At 61.0% G+C, this 7779-nt stretch overlaps 1 protein-coding gene across 3 annotated transcripts; it reads left to right on the forward strand.

Moving 5' to 3' along the window:
- The first annotated feature begins 1265 nt into the window (after nucleotides 1-1265).
- Nucleotides 1266-6628, forward strand: POLR2E (RNA polymerase II, I and III subunit E). 3 transcript variants are annotated; one of them, XM_072948128.1, is made up of 7 exons: nucleotides 1266-1422; nucleotides 2478-2652; nucleotides 4527-4642; nucleotides 5096-5176; nucleotides 5606-5664; nucleotides 5772-5850; nucleotides 6001-6628. In XM_072948128.1, the coding sequence occupies exons 1-7, from the start codon at nucleotides 1366-1368 to the stop codon at nucleotides 6064-6066; spliced, it is 633 nt and encodes a 210-aa protein (XP_072804229.1). In that variant the 5' UTR covers nucleotides 1266-1365; the 3' UTR covers nucleotides 6067-6628. The 3 variants fall into 3 exon arrangements, with proteins under 3 accessions (XP_072804229.1, XP_072804231.1, XP_072804230.1); XM_072948130.1 differs by lacking the exon at nucleotides 5606-5664 and having other exon boundaries at nucleotides 5738-5850; XM_072948129.1 differs by lacking the exon at nucleotides 5606-5664.
- The last annotated feature ends 1151 nt before the right edge of the window (nucleotides 6629-7779 follow it).

Raw genomic sequence — 7779 nt, forward strand, 5'->3', positions numbered from 1 at the left:
CTCAGTTACCGTCCAGGCTCCCGACTTGGGCTCCAGCAGTTCTGCCCCTGCCCCCTGCCCAGATCTGTCCATCACTCCAGCAACCCAGACAGACACCCTTTCTTAAAATTCACTCCTGACCTGCTTCCTCTCCACCTTCAGCCCACCTCCCACTGCATTCACATCTCCAATTACTTTCCTCCAGCAAACACCCAGCCAACACACACAGCCGGGCCTGCTCCTTGAATCTGCCCTGTTCATGGTCACAAACCACATGCCTTTGGCCAAACCCCTACCCAATCCACAAGGCCTCCCAGGATCTGTCCCACCTGACTCCCTAACTTCCTCTCCTACCTCTCCCCACCACAGGCTTCCTTGCTACCAATACACCAAGGTCCAGCCTCAGGGCCTTTGAACAGATCGCACCCTCTGCCTGATGCACCTCCCTCAGCTTCCTCTATTTCTCCTTCCACAGCATTGTCACCTTCTAAAACACTTTATCATTTACTTATTATGCGTACTGTTCACGGCCCGTCTCTCTCAGATCTCTTTGGTTCACTGTCCCTGTTGTTGCTTCTTAAATACTGAGTCAGTGAATGAATGTATTACTGAATGAGAAGTTACTGGGGGGCTGGGCTGGGCTGGGCAAACCTCCTATATGGACTCGGCGGGGAAAGGGCAGATGGGGAGGTTGTAAAAAATGCACGGTCTTGGGGGGCTGCGGAATATGCGGGTAGGGTCTGGATTGGGGCTCAGGGGACAGAAAAGGGGGAAGACAGAGATGGGAGCATTTCATAACCAGGTGCTATGCCAAGCTCATCTCAAGTACGACCATCCCTTTAGATTCTCAGCTAACCCTCTAAAATAAGGTCACTTTTTTTATTTCCATTGTACAGACAGAAAACTGAGGACGAAGTGCATTGTTGGACGCGGCCCAGAGCCAGCTGAGAGAACCCCCTACACTTGGACGCACAAATACTTATGGAGTGGCTGCCCAAGAGTCCCTGAGAGCCTAGCATACCCCAGACCCCATCGCAACCTCAGTTTCCCCGCCCACACCTCGACTTTGCTGCTTTGATTCTAAACTGCCGCCCCGAGGCGGGCGTTGGGTGGGAACTACAACTCCCGAGAGGCCTTGCAGTCCGGGGCCGGAGGGCGGTGCTGTTGGCACGTTCCTCGCGCAGCCAACCGCCGCTTTAGTAAGGCTAGGGCTGCCCTTGGCGCTACCGCTCCTGAAGGTCGCTGCATTCAGGCGTTCGCTGGCGACAGCCCTACACGGGGCGCGCGGGGCGGGGGGGGGGCCTCACCGAGACTCGGCGCAGGCGCAGTGGGCGCGGGTCCTGGGCGCAGGCGCAGTGAGTGTGGGGGGCAGCGGCGGTGGCGGCCATGGACGACGAGGAGGAGACGTACCGTCTGTGGAAGATTCGCAAAACCATCATGCAGGTGAGCCCCGCGGGGGTGGCTCTGCTTAGCGAACGCGGCGAGGGCGGGCCTCGCTGCGCCAGGCGAGCCGGGCACGCAGCGGCCGGGGCGCGGACGGCGAGTGCGTGGCCCAGGGTTGGGAACGCGCCTCCCCACCCCGGCGGCGCGGCCGGAGCGGGAGGGTGCTGTCAAGATTGGGTCCGCGGGGCCCTCATCAAGGCGGGGGTCTGCGGGGATGGAGGTTCCCCACGGACCAGCGGCCGAGACGCCCCGGGGAGGGGGTCAGGGTCTCACTGGAGGTGGAGGTCCCGGGACCACGTCAGGCGCGGAACACAGAATCCCGGAACCGTGGCTTTGAAGGAACCCTGGTCAGCTGGCCTCACAGGTGTCTGGTGGCCACTTCGACGACCCAGGAGCCACCAGCTTACTCGGTTACTCGGGCCGGTCGGCTCGGAGTCACATCAGTCCCCTGGCCGAGCACTGTGTGCCACGTGCTTCTAAGCCACCCCATGGGAGGGGACCAGGGTGATCCCACAGAGGCTTGGGCCCTTGACCAAGACCCCCCTCCCAGGAATCCTGCCGGGACTAAGCCCAGGCAGCGGCACCCAGCTTTCCCACTGCCTTGCACAGTCACCCTAGAGACAGGGCCGGAGCAGCTGTGCTTGAGGCTGACGGTGTCAGGGGCCCGAAGAGAAGACTGAGGGCTCAGGAGGAAGGGTTGGGCTGTGGAGGACTTCACCGAGGAAAGGGTCGAGGCTCCAGCCTTCCTTTCTTCGGCTGGGTCCTCTTCTAGCCCACCCACTCAAAGAGCCCAGTTTCTGAGGCAAGACCTAAAACTGCTGGCCCGTGGGCATTTGCCTGGTTTTCCAACCAGTGTCTACCCTGGCCAGCCCAGCCACACCTCTTCCAGCCTGCTGTCCCTGTCTGCCCCAGAACCCTGGGGCCTGGCTATGGACTCAACAGCCCCCCGCATCCCAGCTCTGTCCCAGTCTCCTCTGCAGTGGCCTGGCCCAGCCTGAGCTCCTGCTGCTATCCCCCCCTCCACCCTGGGGCCACCTGGCTCCTTCTCTCTGCAGCTGTGCCACGACCGTGGCTACCTGGTGACCCAGGACGAGCTGGACCAGACGCTAGAGGAGTTCAAGGCCCAGTTTGGGGACAAGCCCAGTGAAGGGCGGCCGCGGCGCACAGACCTCACGGTGCTGGTGGCTCACAATGATGACCCCACTGACCAGATGTTCGTCTTCTTCCCAGGTGAGGGCCTCAGGGGCCCCAGTTCTGGTGCAGCCATCCGAGGGCCTGCTCAGGGCTAGCCTGTAGCAGCCCCCTGCCACGTGACCCAGAGTCTGTCCCCGGCCTTATTCTTCTGCCCCTCTTGCCCTTTTTGTTGTGGGGACACCTTTTCCAGCTTCCTTCCCCTCAGTTGCTCTCCCCATCCTCTCTTTAACCATTTTCTCCAAGCAGGATTATCACAGGCCTCCCAGCTGAGCCCCCAAGTCCTCTCTGCTCTGTGCCCATTGGCCTGGCTCTTGTTCCCAGAACTTGCTGTTCCCGGCAGCTCTTCCTGCACTGCTGTAGACTCCTGGCCCGTCCTCCCTGCTGCAGCCCCCCTTGCTGCTCCCTTCCCTCCTTGTCCTGCGCATCCCTGGTGACTGCGCTCAAGTGCCCCCCACCTCAGACCCCCTCTGAGCCGTGAGTTGAGTGAGGAGCCCCCAGGGGTGTCCCAGGACCCCTGGGCTCTCTGTCTTAACACTTCCTCCACTGAGGCAGCCCGGCTCTAAAGCCCCGAAGGTTCAGGGGCTGTGATGTGTCACGACCCCCCAGTGCCTTGAATCAAGGGTTGCTGAGCAGACCCAGGTGGCACTTTTAAGAAAAGCATCCCCATGCATGAAACACACTTGTTGGAGCCTTTGGTGCCTAATCACATGCCTCCTGGACAGCCAGCTCGGCCTCGACAGAATCTGCCTGGGGGTCAGAGCCTCCCTGGGTTTGGGGGTCTCACTTCACTTCCTGGTCTTTCTTTAGTGACGATGGGAGTGTCACTGCTCTCAGATGTTTCACGGGACAGGGTCGAGGTTCCTGCCTGTGTTCATTTGCACTGGTTGCTATAACAAAACCCTACAGACAGGGGCTTAAACAGACACAGGTTATCTCTCCCAGTGCTGGAGCCTCCTTGGTGTGTAGACGGCTGTCTTCTCCCTGCATCCTCTCCTGGCCATCCCTCCCTGTGTGTCTGTCTTGATTCCTTTTCATAACAACCTGAGCCACGTTGGATCGGGGCCCACTCTGAAGGCCTTGTGTTACCTTAATTACTTTTTATTTTAATTTTTATTGAAGCCAGCTTACAGTGTTAGATTCAGTAGCACAGCAAAGTGACTCAGTTACGTGTGTGCGTACAAGCATCCACTTTTCACATTGCTGTTTGAGGGATTAATAGATACACGTTACTGTATGGCGATGAAAAGGGTCTACTGTACAGCGCAGGGAACTATATGCAATTTCTTGTAATAAGCTATAATGGAAAAGCATCCTAATTATTTTCTTAAAGACCCCATTTCCAAGCACAGTCTCATTCTGCGGCTCTGGGGCTTAGGACTCCAGCAGAGGGCAGACTGCGCTGAGAGGCCCCACAGGCCCCGGCCCAGGCGCTGAGCCGCTGGGCTCATGCCAGGCAGTTCTCCTGTGACCGGCCGGGCCCTGTGAGGGCTGTGCTGGCAGCGCGGGGCTGGGCGGTCCAGCTCCACTGGGGGACTGTGCTCTCCAGGTCGTCTCACCCCTGCTTGCCTCTAAACACCCAGCGCTGGTCTCACGGGTGCCCAGATAGGCTTCCCACACCTGAAAACCACTGTGGCAGCGCTGGCCCAAACCCAGAGCCCCAGTCCCCACTTCCAGAAAGAGGTCCCTTATGGCCAGGGGGCCCTGGCACCTTCCTGCTCCCCATGTGACCAGGAGGTAGCCCGCCCCCTGTTCCGGGAACCAGCAACCCAGTTCTCGCTTCGCAAAGGGGGAAGCCAAAGCCCCAGAGGGGGAACGGCATCACAGCAGGTTGGCCAAGTGGGGCTAGCGCCCAGGCACCAGGCAGGGGCTGCGGGCGGGCAGCGCGGTGCTGAGCGGCGCTGTGTTTTCAGAGGAGCCCAAGGTGGGAATCAAGACCATCAAGGTGTACTGCCAGCGCATGCAGGAGGAGAGCATCACGCGGGCCCTCGTCGTGGTGCAGCAGGGCATGACGCCCTCCGCCAAGCAGGTGCGGCCCCTCCCTGCCCCGCCACCAGGGCCAGCCCAGGGGCATTGCGTCCACCAAGGCTTCGGGAGCTCAGGATCTGAGAAGGAGCTGCTGCCCCGGGTGGGCGGCTTGGGGTATCCTCAGAGCGGGCCCAGGGCTCCCCAGTTGAGGGCGGGGGCACGGGTGAGCGCCTTGGTCCTATGCCTCTGGGGGCTCTGGGGTCCTTGTGGTCACGCCTGTGCAGGGAGGGGCAGAACACCAGACCCTGGACACCCCTGTTGACGGAAGGGCCCTCACTTTTCGTGGGCGGGGCAGGTGGGCTTCTCCGAGGCACGAGAGCAAACCCCATCCGGCTTCTCCCTGCCAGCTGCCTGTGAGGAAGGAGCTGGCTGGGGTTTCCCGGGCACTAGGGCACCAGCATGGGGTGGGAGGGCGGCCCCTGAGGCTCTGCCTGAGAGTCGACGTTTGTCCCAGTCCCTGGTCGACATGGCCCCCAAGTACGTCCTGGAGCAGTTTCTGCAGCAGGAGCTGCTCATCAACATCACGGAGCACGAGGTGGGCAGGGGTCGCCAGGGGTGTGGGTGGGTGGGACCCCGTGGGGGTGGGGCAGGGGCGAGGCAAGACTGGAAACCCTGCTCCTGCCCCTCAGCGGAGACTCAGGGTCTGGGGGCCCCTTCCCGAGTGGAGAGGAGGTGGAGCAGGGGTCTCAGAGTATGGGCCCTGGGCCAGCAACAGCTTGGAGTGCAGGTTCCCAGGCCCAGCCCGCATGCAGTTAGGAACTCCGGATGGGGTGGAGTCTGTCTTTCGCCCGTCTCCATGACCATGGTGGTGTGGGCACCCGGGCCCCGTCCTAGGGTGGGGTCAGGGGGGTGGGATTTGGGCCAAGGCTTCCTGAGCCCACGCCTCAGCCCTCTCTTGTATGGGGGCATGGTGGGGGGGGGTGTCTGTCACAGCCCCATGGCTACCAGCCTCTCTTCTTGGCAGTTGGTGCCAGAGCATGTGGTCATGACTAAGGAGGAGGTAACGGAGCTGCTGGCCCGGTAGTATCCTTCCTGGCCCCAGTGGGCCTGGCGCCCCCTCACCCCACCTCTCCCCTCCACCCGCACCCCCGGCCAGCCCAGCCTGGCTTTTTCCCTGACCTGTTTCCCAGCAAACTCCGAGAGAACCAGCTGCCCAGGATCCAGGCGGGAGACCCCGTGGCACGTTACTTCGGGATAAAGCGGGGCCAGGTAGGAAGCCCTTCTCAGGACGGGGAGCGCTGGGGGCCTGGCGTTCTGGGCCAGGGAAGAGGCAGCTCCAGATGGCGGGGAGCCACCTGCTCTGCTGGCCGTGTGACTGAGGGGAGCCCTGCCCCAGCCGCTGCTCTCCCACTCCTGCAGGTGGTGAAGATCATCCGGCCCAGCGAGACCGCGGGCAGGTACATCACCTACCGGCTGGTGCAGTAGCTGCCTGACAGCCCAGAAGTGCACAGTGTGGCTGGGCAGAGAGGGCTGCGGGGTTTGTCTCAGTCCCATGAGTGAGCCCCACCTGCTACCCGCCCCAGAGGCAGCCCTGCATCCAGCCTGGGTGTGCCCAGCTCACGTGACAGGTGGGGCGCGTGACTGCCCCTTCTCCCCTGGCCTGTCCCTGGGGGGCGGAAAGTTGGACTGACCATCCACCACGGTTGTGAGCCTAGTGGCTGGCTGCCCTGGGGGGGTCTGCTCCTCCAGGCACCAAGGCTGCCTGCCTCAGGTTTGCCTCTCCTGGTCGCCTGGATGCTGAGCCCCACTGTGGATCCCACCTGATAGTGCCTCAGGAGGGGACAGGATTCCCCATTGAGGGCCTGGGTGTACGTCTCTGGTCGGCCCCTTTCCTCCTGGCCTTCCCGGTCCTTTTCCCCATCAGTGGTCCTGATGCTGCCCGTCTGTGGGTGCTCTGAGGGCAGCAGGGAGGGAGGTGAAAACTGGTCTGGATTTCGATTGCTGTTATATGCTGGGCATTTTTAAAAATTAAAGCTATTTTGAGTAAGTTTGCTCGTCTGAGAGACTGAGAAAGGGTAGCCTCACGGTGCAGGGGCAGCCTTGCTCCTGCTCCTGCTCCCAGCCCCTCCACGCAGTCTCAGTCTCCCCTCCATCCTCAGGGCCCCCACTCCCTCCCCGTGTCCTGCTCGGAGCTGCGGGAGTGAGGTTCCGGGAGAGGTCCCGTGCCGCTTCCAGCTCTGCTGCCCGGTGCTTCTCCTGTGTGCGAGCTTGGGAGCAGACTACCCGCTTTCGCCCTGCCGCCAAGCTGAGAGGCCTTCCTGCCAGGCCTAAGCACAATTGTTTCTAGTCTCCATTCGATGGCTTTATTGAGGTAGAATTCACATACCATACAATCCACCTGTCAGGAGGGCAGAGTTCCACGCGCACACTGTCACGCACCCATCACCACAATCAACTTTGGATCACCCTAAAAAGAAGCCCTGGCCCCTGACTGCCAGGAGCCCCCTCCCTGGGTCTGGGGACTGGCCTGTTCTGGACGTCTCACATCCGTGGACTCACACGCTGTGTGTCCTCCTGTGTCTGCTCCTCTCCCTGAGCAGCGTGCTCTCAGGGTCCGGCCATGTGGGAGCGGGTGTCAGGGCTGCTCTCCTGGTCACGGCTGAGCGATGCTCCCGTGCGTGGAGGGATGCGTTGTCTGTCCGTCCTCCGGCTGATGGACGCTGGAGTTGTTTCCGTTTCTTGGAGATTGTGAGTAATGTTGCTGTGAACTTCCAGGTGAAAGTTAGTGTGGACGTGGGTTGGTTGGTTTTTCTGGGTGTGTACCTCGGAATAGAATTGCAGGGTCATATGGAAGCTCTGGTTACCCTTTCAAGAGACTTTCCCACAGCAGCTGCCCCATTTCCTGTTCCCACCAGCCCTGTACAAAGATTCGGTGTCTCTGCGTCCTCACCAGCACTGGTTCTTTCTTTCCTTGGGGCTGAGTGACGTCGCCATGGTTCAGACTCACCTTCCTGGGGCCTGGGTGTCATACGACCTAGGGCTGTAACCTTACCCCAGAAAGTGGTCCTGACACCATTTATCGATGAACCAGAGGTTCCTTCCTCACTGCCCGGATCGCCGCTCTCACAGTCAACGCGCAGGTGCCCGGGGTCTGTTTTGAGGCCCTCTTCTTTACTGGTAAATGAAGATTGTAGGAGT

This window comes from Vicugna pacos, chromosome 22 (genome assembly GCF_048564905.1).
Source record: "Vicugna pacos chromosome 22, VicPac4, whole genome shotgun sequence".
Classification (NCBI taxonomy): domain Eukaryota; kingdom Metazoa; phylum Chordata; class Mammalia; order Artiodactyla; family Camelidae; genus Vicugna; species Vicugna pacos.